The following is an 18,532-nucleotide window of genomic DNA, read 5'->3' as shown; positions in this document are numbered from 1 at the left end:
CAGTGGCCGGATCTCAGCTCACTGCAAGCTCCGCTTCCTGGGTTTACGCCATTCTCCTGTCTCAGCCTCCCGAGAAGCTGGGACTACAGGCGCCGCCACCTCGCCCGGCTAGTTTTTTGTATTATTTTTAGTAGACACGGGGTTTCACCGTGTTAGCCAGGATGGTCTTGATCTCCTGACCTCGTGATCCGCCCGTCTAGGCCTCCCAAAGTGCTGGGATTACAGGCTTGAGCCACTGCGCCCGGCAGTCCATTGTTTTAAAGTGTGCTAGAGAATTTTGAAAAAGATCACAACGAGCTCAGGCTTTAGATTCCTATCACAAGTTTCAGGTAAGGGAACAGAAAAATGTCTACGACCGCTCTAAAAGATAAATCAAGTAAGATACAGTAGCTGCAGTGTTGAGATGTCTAACTATAATATACAAAGTCTAATCTTTTAGCTGACTCAGCTGAGACACACTGAGTTCACAACCTTACAGGTCTTTTAGGTTAAATTCGATACTGACGGGGAAGAAGAGTGTGGTGACTAGGTACTGTCAATTTAACTAAGCTGGTACTATATTATCTCTAGTTCCTTTCTCTGTATAGTGCTGTTAGTGTCACTTCGTGATTGGAAAGTGGAAGCGAAGCGGCATCTATGCTTATGCTCAGAGGTCAATGTAGGGTCAGGTACTCTTGCAGCTTGCTCATACTGTCACTAATCAAAAAGATGCTCAACACCACTCCCATTAGGGAGATGCAAATCAAAACCACAATGTGATACCCAGTTCACATACATTAGGATGGCTACTATTGAAAAAAAAAAAAAAAAAATCAAGCGTTGGTGAGGATGTGGAGAAACTGAAACCCCTGAGCTGGTGGGAATGTAAAATGATGCAGTTACTACGCAAAACAGTATGACAGTTACTCAAAAAATTAAAAGGAGAATTACCATAAGATCCAGTAATTCTACTTTTGGCTATATACTCAGAATAACTGAAAGCAGGAGCTTGAAGAGATGTTTGCATACTCATGTTCATAGCAGCATTATTTACAATAAGCAAAAGGTGACAGCAACCCAAAGTGTCCACTGACAGATGAATGGGTAAACAAAACATGGTATATACATACAATGGAATATTATTTAGCCTTAAAAAGGAAGGCAATTCTGATATATGCTACAATATTATGCTAAATCAGCCAGTCACAAAAGAACAAACAATGTATGATTTCATTAAGTACTCAGGGTAGCCAAATTCATAGAGACACAAAGTAGCATGGTGGTTGTCAGGATCTGGGGGCAGGGGGAAATGGGAGTTACCGTTTAATAGATAGGAAGTTTCAGTTTGGGAAGACGGAAAAAGTTCTGGAGATTTAAGGTGGTGACATTTGCACAACAATATAAATATATGTAATGCCACTAAGCTGTATACTTAAGGATGGTTAAAACAGTAAGTTTAATGTTATATACATTTAACCACAGTTTTTAAAAATCCAACTAGAGTTCATTGATTCTTTAAGCACTTCTGTACTTTTTGAAATAAAAAGATGTTCAAGCCCTGCTTATATTTTCCTTGCCCCACCCCTGCTGCTAGCCATTTCTTCAAGGAATCCTAGTTCCTTTTAGTAGACTCATATTTAGAAACCAAGATCTGGACACTAGATATGCTTATTGCTATAGGGTGTCTGTTGCCAGACTCTCTCAGAACAGAGCGAGGAAATACATATATGCATTCCTAACTCCTCCCCTCATATACACATAGATACACACCCACATTTTCCACCTGTATTTATTTCAGTATTTATTAAAAGGTAAGCATCATTAGCTTAAATTCATCCAAAACTATATGATTCATTCTAGCTTTCTCCTTTTCCATATTCCACTTCTCTATGTGTGAAAAACTTGGCTAACATTACCCTCAGTAGATTTACGTATTTGCTTTGTCTTCTGAGTATAAACAATACCCTGACTTCACTAGGCCACTTATACTACCTCATTTAAACTCAATGTTTGTAAGTATAAGGCCCAGCTACCATTTGGCTGCCATTACTTCTCTGTCTGAGCCTGCTGAATGGTGCCTGGACAAGGAAAGAAAGAAGGAAAGAAGGCAGGGAAGGAGAAAGGAAAGGTGGGAGAAAAGAAAGAATGGGAGGGGGAAGAGGAAAGGTAGAAAGCACAATTTCTAAAAAATTTTACTTTTTAGTTGTTTTTTGCTGATGAAAATAAATGCTATTGATTTTTATAGGCTAATCTTATATTTGAAAACCTAACTAAATCATCTTATTAGTAAAAATAGTTTGTTCTATCTGATACATTTTCTAGGTAGAGGATCAGAAATCTGATTTTCTATCTAAAAATAATGACAGCTACTGACACACTAATAATATTGTGAATAGTGTAATAGTAAGCATCTTTGTCTTGCTCTGATTTTAAAGGAATGCATATAAAGTTTCTTCATTAACTACAAGGCTTGCTGTAGGTTTTACCAAACATGGAAGCTCTTTTCTAATAATAGCTTCTAAGAACTTTAAAATAAATAGGATTAAACTTTATTAAATGTCTTTTCTTAACTGACTGAGATAATCGTAATTCTTTTCCTTTAATCTATTAATGGGGTGCATTACACTGAAAGAATCCTAGGTTAAACTCCACTATATTATGCATTTTACTTTTTTAATGCACTACTAGATTAGATTAGCCAATATTTTTCTTAAGAGTTCTGCATTTACATTCTTAAGAAAAAGGGGCTTTTTTGCCTTTCTTTATATTGTATCGATCTGATTTTGGAATCAGATTTACTCGAGATTCACGTTTTATTAAAAACATAATACTGACTGACAAAAGACATAAACAGAATGAAATACATAACACACCATTTACATAAATTAAAATACATGTGTACTAAACAACATACATATTTCAAGGACACCTGCATAGAAAATAATACATTGAACACATTAAAATATCCACAATATATACATACTTCAAAACATCATGTTGCACATGATAAATATACAATTTTATTTGTCAATTAAAAAAGCACATTTAAACACTTGAGGGAGATTGGGAGCATGCTGATAAAAATAAACAAATACATAAAAGAAGGAAGGGACCAAAGATGATAATGTGTTATGAACTGGAGAACCAGGAATGCTTCTCGTAAGCAGGGATTAAAAAAAAAAAAGTGTCCTGAGATCATGAAATTCAGAGGAGGAGACACGTTAGAGGGCACTTAGTCCAATCTCCCTGACAATGTAGAAATCCTTTACAGTTTTCCTGACAAATGACTATAAGAGTGTTTGATGGCACACTCTATGAGATGGGGATTGCATTTCTACAAAGCTGCTCATTTCACTGTTGAAAAGTTTCAAATGTTAGCTCTGATCTACCCCTTCCCAAACTTTCCAAATCAGAACATCTGATGATGAGGCCCAGAAATGAACATGAAAAGTTTTAAAAATGACTACTCCAGATAACAGGGCACTGATATTTCAACTCTAGGTATATATCAAATTTACTTGTGGAACATTAAAAAAATGCAGATGTGTAAGCTTTAGCTATGGTAATTGTAACTCAGCAGTATGAACATTTGCACTTTAAATATATCAATGACACTACTGTCCACTGGCACAATATTGACCAGCTATATGCAAACTTTAAGTTTTACTTTCAAGCTAGGTCATGAATTATCAACATATCCATCAACATTCTCTAACCTAGAGATTACCGTACACAAAGACACAAAGGTGAATAGAGCTTGGCTTGGGTTGATGGTTAGATTATAGCCAAGAAAGGGGCAAAAGCTACTGGCCTGTGAAGGGATAGAAACTCAGTATAGGGACTAAAATTCTAACCAGCTGAGGTAAGCAGCTACTTACAATACATTCATTTATTAATTCATCAAATTTTTAGTGAGAGACTACTCCATGCCAGACAAAACGGGAATACAGATGTCAACAGGCAATATCATTATATGTGGTAAGTGCTACTGCAGGATCATGGTGGATAGTATAGGGGAAGTACAAGAAGAAGTAGAGGCACAGAGTGGCTACCAATCCAGGCTTCATGGGCTGAGGAAGGCTTATAGGAAGAAATGACATCCAAGTTGAAATTAAAGGATGAGGAGGAGTTGGCCAAGGGAAAGGAAAGATTGAGGGAGCAGGGAGGAGAAAGGAGAGGGGGAAGAAACAGTGTTCCAAACAAAGGCAATAGATGTGTAAGGCCTGGGGACTGACAGCAGTGAACGATGAGACTATAGATATAGGCAGGGGCCAAGATAAGATCAGAATTTGCTCTGAAGGCAAAGGATTTTAAATTGTGAAGTGACGAGATACAACTTGAAATATACAAGTATCACTTTGGTGAAATGGAGAACAGTTATATTACAGAAATGGGTCAGGATGGAGGTAGGGTGATCAGTTAAGAAGTTGGTGCAGTAGCAGAATCATTTAGGAGATGAATTTAGGCTTGAGATTTGGAAGGCAGAAGCAAGAGACGGTAATGCAGATAAGTAAGATTGTGTAGGGAGAATTTTAGACTGAGAGAAGATCTAAAGATAGATCTAAAGAGGCAAATGAAAATACCAGATTTTCATTTAGAATTCATCGCTTTAATTTACTAGTTGTGTGATTTCAAAAATGTACTTAATTTATTTAAGTCTATTTCCAGAGGGTAACCATGATTGTGGCTTACCCAGTTTCATGGACAAATAAGAGCTGAGATTATCTGAGGCAGTACAGAGTGATACAGGCACCCAAGAGGAAGAGGATAGGATAATTATAAATGCTGTCTGAATGGTTCTTCTACAAGGAAAAATGGAAAATGAAAGCAGACTTGGGGGAACAATGGTGTGGAGCAGCAACTGACTTTGTTTGATGGTACCTTCTGTTTAGGTTATTTCCTGAAAGCAGAAGTAAACCAAAGAATGACAAAAGAAAATAATGTCCACATGGATGAAACTTGTTGAGTGACAGCTTCATTATAGTATGGCCTGGGAGAGCTGTTCTACTGAAAAACATCAATCTCCACATCTTTAATAAAGTGTTTTTCTCTTTGGCTGGTCACATTTCCCAGAGAATAGGTTTACAATCTCTTGCCTTGAGGGTAGGCTGCCAGAGTTCTGGAAGCTGAAGGTGGAAAGCCCACTGGCATTCTCAGTATTTGGTATTCACATAACCTCCTTGTTTACAGCAAGACAGAATTTCCTTCAACCAGACCTAGTATCTTCCGGGCCAATTACAGCCTTTCTCTCATAAAAATAAATACACAAACAAACAAACAAACATCTAATCTTTTGCCATGGTAAAGGAGAGGCAGCTGGCTGTTTATACCGAATTAAGAAAGGATCTGGGAGGGGGAATCCAACAGAATCTTAAGCAGCTTTCAACCAATCCTCTATTTTTATGTTTTAGCCCTACCTTGTCCTTCTGCTCCAAGAGATACATGATGTTACTAATTCCTGAGCCTTTTGGGGTTTTGTAAACTGGGCTGCTTCAACGCTTTTCCCGCTGCTACTTAGGAAAAGGCTTTCTTGGGTCTGCTAAGTAAAGATCACTCATCTATCAGCTTTCTAGTTTCTAAGATGTTGCTGTTGTCTCCTCTCCTGTTCTGCCTGCGGGTTTATGTATTTTTTTAAAGTGGTTTACTTTTGTTATAATGGGGTTTTGGGTGGTAGCAGAGATTAATGCACATATACAATCTGCTTACTTTAACCATAGGTTACTCCATCTACTGTTCTCATCTCTTCTCCAACCACATTTCTAGACCATACTCACTAATATGGAAATATTCTTCAGTTTTCAAAAACACAGGCTCTTTCCTGCATATCAAAACCACAATATGATACCACCCTATTCCTGCAAGAATGGCCATAATCAAAAAATAAAAAAATAATAGATGTTGGTGTGGATGTGGTGAACAGGGAACACTTCTACACTGCTGGTGGGAATGTAAACTAGTATAGAAAACAGTGTGGAGATTCCTTAGAGAAGTAAAAGTAGAACTACCATTTGATCCAGCAATGTATCTACCCAGAGGAAAAGAAGTCATACCAAAAAGATTCTTGCACATGCATGTTTTTAGCAGCACAATCTGCAATTGCAAAAATGCAGAGCCATCCCAAATGCCCATCAATCAATGAGTGGATAAAGAAACTGTGGCATATTGGGTTGGACGCGGTGGCTCATGCCTGTAATCCCAGCACTTTGGGAGGCCGAGGCAGGTGGATCACAAGGTCAGGAGTTCAAGACCAGCCTGGCCAAGATGGTGAAACCCCATTTGTACTAAAAATACAAAAATTAGCCGGATGTGGTGGCATGCGCCTGTAATCCCAGCTACTCGGGAGGCTGAGGCAGAAAACTGCTTAAACCTGGGAGGCAAAGGTTGCAGTGAGTCGAGATCACATCACTGCACTCCAGCCTGCGTGACAGAGCGAGATTCTGTCTCAAAAAAAAAAAAAAAGAAAAAGAAAAAAAGAAAAAAAAAGAAACCGTGGCTTATATATATGATGGAATACTACTCAGCCATAAAAAGGAATGAATTAATGGCATTCACAGCAACCTGGATGAGATTGGAGACTATTATTCTAATATTCTTTTTCCAGTGTTCCAGCTTGATGCAAAACTTTCAGGTTCAACCAGATGGCCAAGACTTATAGAGGCCACGGGTGTACTCACAAATATGATTGCCCTAACTGCTAACTGCTCAGGGCTTGGTTTTCTCTATTTGTCCTTTTCTTCAGAGTATAAGGAGGTATACATTAGAGATTTTCTTTTCTTCTTGGGAGACGCAATGTAACAAAATAATGGTTTATATTTGTTTGTAATTTTCTGAGATCTATTTCTATGTTAGTGAGAGGATTCCTTATAGTATATGCAATTTAACATGATGCTGGAAATAGAAGACTTCACTGGGTTTTCAAATTATAATTTATTCTCAAAAGACCTTAGCTAGGATCTAGACACATAAAAAGCCTTAACTATATATTTGACAAAGTAAAAAGTTAAGGCCATGATATTTTTGGAGAGATTTTTAGTAATCTCATTTTCAAAAAATACTAAAATATGATCAGTTCTTTGAAATGAAATGATATATAGGAATAGTCTATAACCTCTATGAAACAGTGCTGTAAAAAATTACACTGGCATTGAAATAACCTGATAAACAGCCTTTTGGCAGTACTCATGTTCCATTTAATTTTCCCTTGTGGACAGGAAAGACACAAGAATAACTTCTAGGTCATGAAAAGCAAAAATTACCAAAGTTTTTGAATCACTACCTAAAAATTAGTTCATTTAGTTAATGTTTCTTTCTTAAAACATCAACACAGATGTTTGGCCACTCTGCCTTGAAACTCTATGCTTTTGTAAAAATATGTTCAGAATGTCATGTCAAATCCCTGTTGATAAGCATGTTGTTGCGTCAAGAATATAAATACTAACAAATCCCAAGTGGGTAACACATTAAACAAATAACACATTAAAGTAAGAACATCACATATAAGCCCATTCATAACTGGGAAGGGCCTCTATATAACGTTCAACAACAGCATGTGCTTAATGAAGCACAGGATCTCTTTTTATGTATATATGAAATAGTGAATTATAAAATATTAAGTGCCCCTCAATCCAAATGTATTTGGTTTTTTTCAAACAACTCCTGAGTAAATCAATTGTATTTGAAAGCTGCAAAAAAACTCCATGTCTTTTTTGTTTCTAGAAATATGATTAGTCAAATGAAAAATATTTGTAGCCTAAGGGTATCTGCTATTCTGTAAGTGCCATAATCGTAAATGCTAAAATTAAGTTTAGAGAAAGTCTTAAAAGTTAGTTCTTCAGCTAATAAACAGCACAGAAAGTACTAATAGCAAAAAGCTCCAAAATAGTTTTTGTAATTTTAATTCCAATTATTGGGGAATCAGGAAATCACCTGACTTTAGGACTTCTAGAGACCTTAATCTGTTAATTCTATTGCTTTATTCTCTATAACAATGATAACAAAGTAACTGTAATAAAGTAACAAAAGACGGGGCCTTTTTTTAGGGCAAGTTCTTCTCATAGGATGCTAAAATTTCCTTTCTAAAAAACTGAGGACTTTTTTCGAATCATAAAAGTAATATACACTTGTTATATATATGTTATGTAATGTAGTTAGATGTGTATGTTTCAAGTAGAGAATGGTTTAAAATGGAAATCAAAACTCTTCTAATCCATATCCCAGAGATAATCATTGGTATCTCTCTTATCAGGATAATCTTAACAGGGTTTAGTGTAAATATCCTTCCAGATTTTTACTATCATATACATACATACATACACACATACATACATACATACAATTTTAGGTCAAAAAGAGATTCATATCTACTTTATGTAACTTCCCTTTTGCCTACCTAGCAATATATAGTAGAAATTTTTCCATATCAGTACATGTATAGATCTACTTGTTTCTATTTAGTAGCTGAACAGTGTTTTAAAGAAGAGTTGCACCATATTTAATCACTAGCCAAGTGGTAGACATTTAGGTTGTTTTTGATTTTTGTCATTATAAAGTATTATATCTACTGTCTCACATGCTAAAGAATATCCATACTCTAAAGAAATAGAGAATATCCATACTCTAAAGAAATCCAGTAAAAGTGACTCATCCCCTAACTTGTCAGCTTATACAATCTACAAACTGTTTGATGTGAGTTTGAGAAGATAAGTATGTCCTGTAAAAAATCTAATAGCAGTCAGTACTTTAAGACATAAAATATGCATAAGCTACAAGGTTATCAAGAATGATACAATGAACACCCATGTACCTAAATAGAATATTACCATCACATTGGAAGATCCCCACGTTCACTGCTCTTCCTCTGTGTCGAACAGAGGTAATTTTCTTAAATATTTTCTTATTACCTTAGCTTTTTAAAAATATTTTTGCCACATATGTTTGTATCATTAAATATCCTTAGATAGTATATAACATGCATTTGAATTGTGTAAAGTAGAACTATATTATAGTTGAATTGTCCTTTTTTTCTTTTTTCCTTTTTATTTTTCTGTAACTCATGACAGTGCTGAATATTTTTTTAATTTTTGTACAGAATTATCTCCTTTAAGATTCATCTACATTATCCCTTGTAACTGCAGTTCATTTATTTTCTCTGATAAAAAATATTCTAGTGTAAGGAGATATTATAAATTATCCATTCTAGTGCTGGTTGGCATATGAGTCATTTCAAGTTTTCTGCTATTTTGAACAATCTTGCCACTATCATTTTTGTACATGTCTCTTGAGGTATGTGGGCAAGAGCTCCTCTAGGAATGAAATCACTAGGTGATAGAGTATGCTTCATATGCAGCTTGATAAGATAATGACAAATAATCTTATTTTTCATATCTTATTAAATTTGCTAAAGTAGCTATACCAACTTACACGCTCACTAGCAGAGTTTATACACTCTATTTGTTCCAAACATTTGTTTGATATTATCAGACTTTTTAATTCTTGCCAAATAGTGAGTGTAAAAGGCTCTCCTTATAGTTTTAATTTGCATTTCTTCAATTATTATCCAAGTGGGTTTCCTTATATCTTTTATCTTTTTTTTTTTTTTGGAGATCTTATGTTAGGCTGATTTATAAGTGCTGCTCTAGGCAGTTACACAATTTGTTTACAGTAAGGAGTTGTCTGGCTTTCAGCATACTGCACATGGCGATTAGAAGTCATCATGGCAAGAGAAAACCACAGCTGGCCCCCTGCAGCAAACACAAAAACCAGAGAATGGTAGGGGAAATGTAGAGATAAAGGTGGGGTTTGTTTCTTATTACAAAAGAAAAAAATAACTCCTCAGTAGTCTTAACAAAAGAATGGAATATTTCACACTGGGAGAAAAGACATTGGGATACAAAATTTCAAGTGTTTTGACTCTAGCCCTGTCCCCATATCCTTCAAGAGCAGAGGGAGGAGACAGTTAAAGCAAACAAGCAATTCTGTAAAAATTACTTAGAAACCCTACAGATTTAGATTTTAAAATCTAACTTCTATTTTGTTTTTTAAAAATTCAATATATCAAAAGGCCTGCTTTAGTGACATGTTATTCCCACCAGAAAATAACCCCAATATCCCCTCTATCAGTAACATGCTCAAGTTGACCAGCTAACTCTTACCTGTAAACTCATGTGGACAAGTATATGTCTTTTAAACCAAAGCCATGGGGATCAAGTGACTGCTAGTAACATGTCATCTGTTAACTGACCAGTATTCATCTTCTCCAGAGGGTGGGCAGGGCACAGAAACCCTAAAGTGGTCATGAGGGACTAACCGCAAATCAACAACTTTTCAAGCACTACTTTCCTCATTCCTTACTCAAAAGGGGCTACTTGATTTCGATCTAGACTATTTGCCTCGAATTTGGTACCCCGTGACCTGTATGTTGTTTTCCTTTAGCAAAACACACATAAGACACAAAACTATATATATAAACTTTTTGTTTTTACATTTTTTTTTTTTTTGAGACGGAGTCTTGCTCTGTCGCCCAGGTTGGAGTGCAGTGGCATGATCTCAGCTCACTGCAACCTCCGCCTCCCAGGTTCAAGCGATTCTCCTGCCTCAGCCTCCTGAGCAGCTGGGACTAGATGCCTGCCACCATGCCTGGCTAATTTTTTGTATTTTTAATAGAGTCAGGGTTTCGCCATGTTGGCCAGGATGGTCTCAATCTCCTGACCTCGTCATCCACCTGCCTTGGCCTCCCAAGTACTGGGATTACAGGTGTGAGCCACCACACCCCACCCTTGTTTTTACATTTAAATATAAAAATACTGCTCTGTTTTGTGTGATAAATAGAGGACCAAGCAAAAAGAACCTTTTCTTTTTTTAAGGTAGGGATATCCATCAGTTTATACTGAGCTTTGTGTTCTGAGGGCATTTCACCCCAAGCCAGGCTAGTTCCACACAAGCAAGAGACCAAGGCCATTCTCCTCCCTGATCCCCAATCCCTACCTTCTCTCTTAATCCCTAATTTTAATAGAAAGTTGGTTATAACCTCTTAAGAAACATTTCCACCACAAAGGGAAGTCCTAACCTAACCAGAGTTAAGTCAGGTCTTCCCCTCTCAGGTACTTCAAAGAAAAAGTCCCCATCCTGCAAACATGCACTCTGTTCCCACAGCTACGCTTACTGAACAGGCACACCCCATTAAATGGAAGCAGTGGTTATGTTTCACCACCCACCTCCCCACTAATGTACTAAAAACCGTCAGTGATAGGGAAAAAAAGGAGGGTAAAGATGTGAAGAAATTAATTATGTGACCCCTCTATCCCAGCCAAACAAATAAAGCAAGATTGACTGGGCACAAGGAATTAAAAAAAAAGACCTTGGTATTCCATCCTTTGAGTTACAATTAGGACAATTGGGAGAGGGGAAGAGTTGGAGTGAGAGGAAGAACTAGGAGGGGCTTGACAGCTGGAGGTCTAGTCCACTTAGTTTTTGTACTGGAAGGGCTCAACTTTGGTTTGAGAAGACACAGGCAGATGAGGGCTTCTGTCACCAAAAATGGGTCACATTTGGCAGAAAGGCAGTGATCTTCAAAGTAACCCTTCTTCTCCTGGCCAACAGTCTGGGGAATGTGTATGCTGGCACTATGATGGGCTATAAGAGCAGAAAAGTCACTGATGTTGGAAGTTTCATGGAATCCAATTAGGTGCCAGGCCGGGCAAAAATGCAGACGTGGTACTGCTGTCACTTGCTTAGTTTCTTGATGGCCTCCTCAGTGTACTTCAGACCATTCTCCTCCCGCATGGCCTTGGTGCTAAAGTTGGTATGGCAGTCTGAGCCATTCCAGTCCCAGGAATGGGCTTAGGATCAAAGGTTGCTATCACTCTGAAGTCTTCACATACACGATGCAAGATGAAACAGGTCACCCAGAAATGATCTTCCATTGCTGATTCCTTCACAGCGTCCAATGTGGAATTCCCACTGGGCAGGCATGACCTCAGCATTAGTCTCTGCAATCTTGACTCCAGCATACAAGCAGGTCCGGTAATGAGCCTCCACAATATCCTTGCCATAGACTTTGCTCCCATACCATAGTAATACGGACCCTGGGGCTCAGGGAGTCCACTGGAAGGCCAACCAAAGGGGTGCCCATCTGTCCCCATGAGGTTATATTCCTGCTCCATGCCAAACCACGGGTGCTGGTTGCTCACCATGTCCATTATCCATTTATAGTTGTGCCTCAAATTGGTCTCTGCAGACTTTCAATTGCACTTGAAAACTTCACAGAATACCAGCTTGTGGAGGTCCTTGCGGAAGGGCTCCCAAAACATGGCAACAGGCATGAGATACATGTCACTGTTAAAACCTTCAAAGTACTACAGCCATCAAAATTCTACTCAAGTAACTCTTCCACACTCTTGGGCTCACTGTCCAGGGTCTGGGACTTGCAGCACAGTCTTGCTTCAGTACCATCGACTCAGATATACATGGCCTGGACTTTCTCACACTGAGGCAGGGACATGTACACCTGCTTGATGCCTCTGTTTAAGTGGGAGCTTGCTGAGGTGGTCATGGTGGAAGGTGTTTTGGGCACTGAGCAGGCAGGTAGGTAAAGGTAGGCTGCGAGAGTGGGGTGAGGAGAGAGGAGGGGAGGCCGCTGTGCTGCTCAGAAACTCTGCTCTTCTCCCATTCTCAGCTCTACCTTTGTATCCTTTTAATTAAGACACTTAAATCTTTTGCTCATTTTTGAATTAGGTTGTCTTTTTGAAAAAATATTGATTTGTAGGGTTTTTTTCTTTTTTAAAGAGATGGGGTCTTGATAAGTTATCTAAGCTTGAGTTCAGTGGCAATTCACAGATGCAATTATAGTGTACTGCAGCCTAACTCCTGGGCTCACATGATCCTCCTATCTCAGCTGCCTGAGTAGCTGGGACTATAGACGCACACCACTATGCCTGACTTATAGTTCTTGTAATCTGAGCACTAACCTCTCACTCTGAGGTTTATGTTTTCACTCTCTTTATGTTATCTTTTAATGAACAGAAGTTCTTAATTTTAATGTAGTAAAATTTATCAATCTTTTAACACTGGCACTAGTCGTGACTAGTTTAACAAATCTTTCCCTATCCCAAAGTCATAAGGATATTTCCTGTATTATGTTTGAAAACTCTTAAGCCTTATAGATTAGCTTTTTTTTGGCTCTCCATATTTAAGTCTTTAATACATGTGGAAATGATTCTTGTGTGTGGTAGGAGGTATGTATGCATTTTTTGTATCAATGGTATATTATGTGTACATGTCCCAGCACTATTAATTAAACTGCTCATCTTTTCACTGCCGGTGCCAGTTTTGTCATAAATAATGTTTCCATATATGTGTGCATTTGTTTCTGGGCTTTCTATTTTATTCTGTCAGTCAATTTGTTTATGAGTGTGCCAATTCTACACTATCTTAAATAATATAATATTAATATACTATTTTTTTTTGAGACGGAGTTTCGCTCTTTCACCCAGGCTGGAGTGCAGTGGCGCGATCTCGGCTTACTGCAACCTCCGCCTTCCGGTTTCAAGCGATTCTCCTGCTTCAGGCTCCAGAGTAGCTGGGATTACAGGCACCCACCACCACGCCTGGCTAATTTTTGTATTTTTAGTAGAGACAGGGTCTCACCATGCTGGCCAGGTTGGTCTCAAACTCCTGACCTTGTGGTCCGCCCACCTCGGCCTCCCAAAGTGCTGGGATTACAGGCGTGAGCCACTGCGCCTGGCCAAGTAATATAATCTTAAACTAAATTTTTGATACCTGACAAGGTAAACTGCTACACTTTGTTGTTTTTCTTTAGGAGTATGTTGGTAGTTTTAAGGCTTTTATTCTTCTATTTAAGGTTCTGATAGGAACTGCATTGTCTCTGTAGATTGTTTTGGGGAGAATTGACATCTTTAACATATTGAGTCTTCCATTCCATGCACATTTATAAATCTCATTTATTTAGGCCTTGTTTCATTCATAAATTTGATTAATTATATCCTATAATTCTTGCTTTCCAATGTACCAATATTTAACATGCATTTATTTACTTTTTCTGGAGTCCCACAGATGATCCCACAGTTTTAATACTTAATTACATTTCCATCTTGGGCAAAATGTTTGAGAGAGGAACTTTACATTACCTCTCGGCAGAATGCCAATGTTAAAGTCTATCTAACAAGGGAGGCAGGATAAGGAAACAAGATTAGCTTCTCCTAAATTGTCTTCACTGTTTTGTGGGAAGTTTGTTTCTGAAAGATCATATACATATTTTGAAGCCAAGTGGAAATTTTGTTATTGTGCTTTACAAACAAAGTACTTAAATACTTAATTGAGTAGTTCATTTATCATTTGGATTATCCACCATTCATTGTCCTCTGCCTGAACAGTACAACTGAAAACTGACTGAAAAGGGCTGATGTGACTACAGACATGAATATACAACTGAATGCTTTAAAGACGACTTCTCATTTTCAAAGAACTTGCTTATATTACAAAACTAGTAAAATAATCTAGCATTTTCAGAGAGAAAACAAAGAAAGAACAAAAAACTCTTAATATTTATGCCAAGTAATAAAAAGTATTTGACAGAAATGATATAGATACTGATGCTTCATCCTATTAGCTGTGGTAGGTTCAAGAACTGATATACTGGTAATTACAAAATATTCTGGAAAAATGAAAAGTATTCTCAAATGAGAGGAATAATCTGAAAGAACTACAAATTACCTGTAGAGTACAATTCATCATCCTTATTATGTAGTCAAACTGTTGATGGTCTAATATTGCCCGGTTTTGCTGGACATGCAAACCCAACTCGTCAGTGAGACACTGTCTTGCTGCCTTTCCTTTAAGGGCTCTGAGTGCAGCAGGAAGGGTCTGAGGACAAGAGAGGTACAAATGACCAAATGGTACCACTGGGGGAAACAATAACTTTCAAACAATCATCTTGAAAATTCAAATGCACCCTGTAATTTATTTAACACAGTTATTAATAAAATTAAACTCCTAGGGAAGAGGTGATTTATTAGTAAGACCAACGATAAAATAGATTTGTAGTTATTTTTATACGTAAACCAGCAAGAAATATAAGAGAATTATGTGATAAATTGAAAAACATTTAATTTCACTTTTTTTTCTTCAACTTAATAAAACTTTGGTTACCAAATTGACTGTTGCTTCAGATTATGAGTCAAAGCCACAGATATGTAAGACATCTTCTTTCTATAACTAGTCAATTTTCCATGGCAAGAACAGAAAGAAAAAATAAAACAATAAGAAATACAAGTGATTTCATACTTTTAAACTGGTTGGCTGCTTAATCACTATTCAGCTTTAATTTATGACTGTAAAGTTCTACAATCTCTTTTCATTTAAATATCATAAAAAAGGAAAGAAAAAGGACTCGGAGTTGCAAAAATAGATTATCTCTAGGTGTATGCATTAAAACTCTTTTCACTTTACAACAAGAACATCCATAAAGATGCCTCCTTCAGTTCACCATGTAGGATTTAGTTAATTTACTTCACATATAATAATAATAAGCTTATTTAGCTAAAAAATCAGAACAAAGGAGAAAATAAGAAGGAAGTAGAAGGGCATGATATCACTAAAGGCAGGCATAAGAAATAGGATGTGGAAGTTGAAAGCAAGAGAAGTGAAAGACTCCAACTATAAGAAAACACAGAAACCAAAAAGCACAAAATGTAAAGGGCACTGGGTCAGTTAGGTTAAAGGTAAACATTTCTATAAGCTTTACCAGTCCCTGAAAATAGATATTCAGAACTATGACAATGAGTCAGTAAGAAAGGGTTATATTATGTTCAGCATGTTTCACTGAACAAGGCAAGAAAACATGCTCTAAGGAGGCACATTTAAATTGAATACTACAGTTCTTATAATCCATTACATATTCTAACTAGATTCTTTGCAATACATAAAATTATATTAAAATGTTAAGTTTTGGCCAAGCGTGTTGGCTCATACATGTAATTCCAGCACTTTGGGAGGCTGAGGTGGCTGGATCACTTGAGGCCAGGAGTTCGAGACCAATCTGGCCAACATGATGAAACCCCATCTCTATTAAAAATACAAAAATGAGCTGGGTGCAGTGGTGCATGCCTGTAGTCCCGGTTACTCAGGAGGCTGAAGCAGGAGAATCACTTGAATCCGGGAGGTAGAGGCTGCAGTGAGCCAAGATCACGCTACTGTACTCCAGCCTGGGTGACACAGCAAGACTCTGTCTCCAAAAATAAAAACTAAAATAAATAAAATGTTAAGTTTCTAAGTAATATGCCAAAATAGTGTTTAGTGAACAATGTTTAAAAGTTTGAGAGAAAAAATTACTATGAATATTTTTCTGCTGGTCATATAATTAAGCTTGGCCCAACAGCTTTATATCTTAGACACTATTCATTTAAAATGATCCAAACAATGAGAGGAGACTTTATTAGGAAAAGGGACAGAATTAAAGAAGAGAAGCTGGCCGGGCGCGGTGGCTCACGCCTGTAGTCCCAGCACTTTGGGAGGTTGAGGCGGGCGGATCATGAGGTCAGGAGATCGAGACTGTCCTGGCTAACATGGTAAAATCCCGTCTCTACTAAAAATACAAAAAAATTAGCCAGGCGTGGTGGGGGGTGCCTGTAGTAGTCCCAGCTGCTGGGGAGGCTGAGGCAGGAGAATGGCATGAACCCGGGAGGCGGAGCTTGCAGTGAGCTGAGATTGTACCACTGCACTCCAGCTCGGGCAACAGAGGGAGACTCCACTGAAGAAAAGAAGAGAAAGCTGGTAACTTCAGCATGTAAATCTGAAAGGGAAATGATAAACGCTTACTTGGGAAAGATGATATTTCATTACCTTTTCAGTTTCCAAAATTTTATTTTCAAATATGAATGAGATGCAGTTTCTGACAACTTCTAGTCTCTGTGCACTGTTGAAAACTGTCGTCACCTTGTCCATTATCGAAACTAGTAAAAGAATATAAAGAAAGCACAAATAAATTAAACTCCTTTGGTAATTACAAAAGCAAAGAGACTACTACTTTAAGACTGTAGGTTGAGTGTGGAGGCTCACGCCCATAATTCCAGCAATTTGGGAGGCTGAGGTGGGATGATCCCTTGAGCCCAGAGGTTTGAGACAAGCCTGGGCAACATAGCAAGCCCCTTCTCTACAAAAAATACAAAAATTAGCCAGGCATGGTGCCTTGCACTGTAATCCCAGTGACTCGGGAGGCTGAGGTGGGAAGATCACTTGAGCCCAGGAGTCCAAGGCTGCAGTGAGCTAGGACAGCACTACTATACTGCAGCTGGGTGACAGAGTGAGACCACATTTCTTATTAGAAAACAAACAAACAAAAACTATTGATATGACCTACACTTTATTTTTTCTCTTATTACAGAGCATTGAAAATATTCCACATCATTATTTTGATTACATGTTGCAGTGCTGAAGTATCAGGCTAGTCGATTAATAATTTCACAGGATAGATTCTAATGAGACACTTAACTTTTATGCGAACTAATTCACATTGCAAAGTAAAGTTATATTAAACAAGGGCAAACATCTATTTGAAACTTTGTAACTAGTAATATTGTTAATATTTCTAAGATATTACTAAAGAAAAACTACATTCCACAAAATATTAGATATTACACATTTGAGTAGAGGTGACTTGAAGGAAAGAAGTAGTGCAAAAAAAGAGAAATAATCATGATCAATGAACTGCTATACTGGCTTAGGAAAGTCACTTTTTAGTCATGTAAACTTAGCACCTTTCACCTTTTACCATAGGGTTAGAAAATTCTAATGTATTACCTAGGCTACTAAGCTGGTTACCTAAATAAATTTAACTTATTAAAATAATATTAGAAGGATATAAATCAAAGTAGTATTTATACAAAATTTATACTTTCACAAAGAACTATACTATGTCATTTGTTTAAATGAGGTAGTATCAATAATTCTTTTTTTTGTATAAATTTAAGGGGTACAAGTGCAGCCTTGTCACATGGACGTACTGCATAGTGGTGGTCTGGACTTTTAGTGTAGCCATCAACCAGAATAATGTATATTGTAGCCATTAAGTAATTTCTCATCCCTCAACCCCTTCCCACCCTCCCAGCCTTCTGAGTCTCCAGTGTCTTATTATTCCACACTTAATGTCCATGTGTACACATTATTTAGCTCCCATTTATAAGTGAGAACAGTATCAATGGTTCTCAAGCCAAAAAGACTACTTATACTTTAAGGCTACTCTTTGGATTCTAAAGGCCCAATCCCTTTACCTTCTCCCATACCTAAGAAGAAAGACTATATTTTACTCATTAGTATTCCTTTCATCTCATCAATATCAAACCTGTATTCTTCAAATAATGTTTTAAACTTTTTTTTTTTTTGAGACAGAGTTTCGCTCTTGTTGCCCAAGCTGGAGTGTAATGGCGCGATCTTGGCTGCCTCCCGGGTTCAAGCAATTCTCCTTCCTCAGCCTACTAAGTAGCTGGGATTACAGGCATGCACCACCACACCCGGCTAATTTTGTATTTTTAGTAGAGAC

The 18,532-nt window shown here is 37.5% G+C and overlaps 1 protein-coding gene and 1 pseudogene across 7 annotated transcripts in view; both read right to left on the bottom strand.

Moving 5' to 3' along the window:
• Nucleotides 1–18,532, bottom strand: part of LOC105488765 (SET binding factor 2) — a 547,946-nt gene that overhangs the window by 204,298 nt on the left and 325,116 nt on the right. For all 7 annotated transcript variants that reach the window (XM_071075110.1, XM_071075112.1, XM_071075109.1 and 4 more), the window contains exons 15-16: nucleotides 16,837–16,946; nucleotides 14,710–14,859 (exon numbers count right to left, since the gene is read on the bottom strand). In XM_071075110.1, coding sequence (XP_070931211.1) covers nucleotides 14,710–14,859; nucleotides 16,837–16,946 — 260 coding nt within the window. The remainder of the gene's footprint in view (nucleotides 1–14,709; nucleotides 14,860–16,836; nucleotides 16,947–18,532) is intronic.
• Nucleotides 9,727–14,615, bottom strand: LOC105488762 (glutamine synthetase pseudogene; annotated as a pseudogene).

Source organism: Macaca nemestrina, chromosome 12 (genome assembly GCF_043159975.1).
Source record: "Macaca nemestrina isolate mMacNem1 chromosome 12, mMacNem.hap1, whole genome shotgun sequence".
NCBI lineage: Eukaryota > Metazoa > Chordata > Mammalia > Primates > Cercopithecidae > Macaca > Macaca nemestrina.
This window is presented reverse-complemented; position numbering and strand designations above follow the sequence as displayed.